This window comes from Acyrthosiphon pisum, chromosome X (assembly GCF_005508785.2).
Source record: "Acyrthosiphon pisum isolate AL4f chromosome X, pea_aphid_22Mar2018_4r6ur, whole genome shotgun sequence".
Classification (NCBI taxonomy): domain Eukaryota; kingdom Metazoa; phylum Arthropoda; class Insecta; order Hemiptera; family Aphididae; genus Acyrthosiphon; species Acyrthosiphon pisum.
The window spans coordinates 46,305,116-46,306,426 of NC_042493.1; the positions used below are offsets into that span (position 1 = coordinate 46,305,116).

General features: G+C 43.0%; 1 protein-coding gene across 1 annotated transcript; it reads right to left on the reverse strand.

Moving 5' to 3' along the window:
• Window positions 1-352: 352 nt before the first annotated feature.
• LOC115033637 lies at window positions 353-1,311 on the reverse strand (the record flags this gene model as incomplete). Its single annotated transcript, XM_029486574.1, is given in 1 exon segment — window positions 353-1,311. A coding segment is annotated over 1 exon segment (703 nt), but the record flags the coding sequence as incomplete, so codon positions are not given.

The window sequence follows — 1,311 nt, forward strand, 5'->3', positions numbered from 1 at the left end:
AAAAAAAATTGGAATTGCTGGGTAAAATGTTGGTATATTATGCGTAATGCGTTAGTAAGATGGAGTCTACACACAACGTTCTTTTAAAAATGAGTACTTATTCAACTTAAATAAATAGTATTCTCTAATCCGAATAGGTATATGTTTGAAAACCTTATGATTACCTATATCAATTGTATTCACATGATATTCCAAAAATTCTTATAAGATACATCAAATAAAATAAAAGGTAGGCTTTGGTAGAACACAATAGAATAATAAATAACACTATACATAATAAGTAGGTACCTACCTAGCTCTATTATAATTGTGTAGTCAGTTGTAATAAAAATATATTGGTATATTAAAAAAATTGTTTTTAAAAGTATTCAGAATAAAGTAAGAAATACACAAATAAAACAATAATTACAATGTATTCAGAACAGATAGGTAAGTAAAGGTAGGTAGATACTACCCGATTACACGTATAGAATAATATTAATGAACGACGCGAATAACAATATTTTAAACAAAATTATATTTTTTGGTCCAACAACAAAATCATCAAAACACAGTATCATAATAAATAGTAATAAATATAAATTAACCTGGGCAGGCGAGGCACTTTGTCACCACCGGAAATGCGTGTAAAAGTTATTCGTCGCGGGGCACGCGAGCACTTGGTAACCGTTGTCGCCGTCGTCGTGGCCGGCCGCCGAAGAGTCATCGTCGTCCTGGTCGTCCTGTTGCCGTTTTTCGCTCGTCCTACGGTGCTGTTTGGCTTTCCAATTATTGTCGTCGTCTTCTTCACCGCGATTGTGATCGTAATCGACTGACGACGGCTGCCGAAATCGGCGGTCGGCGGTCGTCAGGTCTTTAAAACCGTCGTCGTAATCGGGGAAATCGTGCGGCTCCGCGACAGCCGCCGAACCTGAAACGTCCAGTTTAGAGGTCCTCTCCTGTCGAGTCGTAGACTCAAACCGTTTGTCACCGTCACTGCCATCGTCTTTGTTTCCGTTATGGCCGTCTTCGGCGGTGGCGTCTTCCTCGTCCTCGCGCTTACCGTCGTCATGCAATTGGTCGTCCGTTCGATAAATCACCGGTGGTCGTGACGACGGCGGCGGCATCGGTGGCGGCGGTTGCAACGAATTCATCGTCGGCGGTCTACCCGAGATCCCGTCCGCAGCCACTGCCGGTTTTTGATGATCGTTTTTGAACTGCGGCCGTTGGTCTTCGTGCGCCTGTTGTGTCCAATAGATGCTGCTCTCGTCCACAGTAAACCCGTGTCCACTTGCCGAGCTGCCATTCTCTCCGGTCACAGTACCTTTTCCT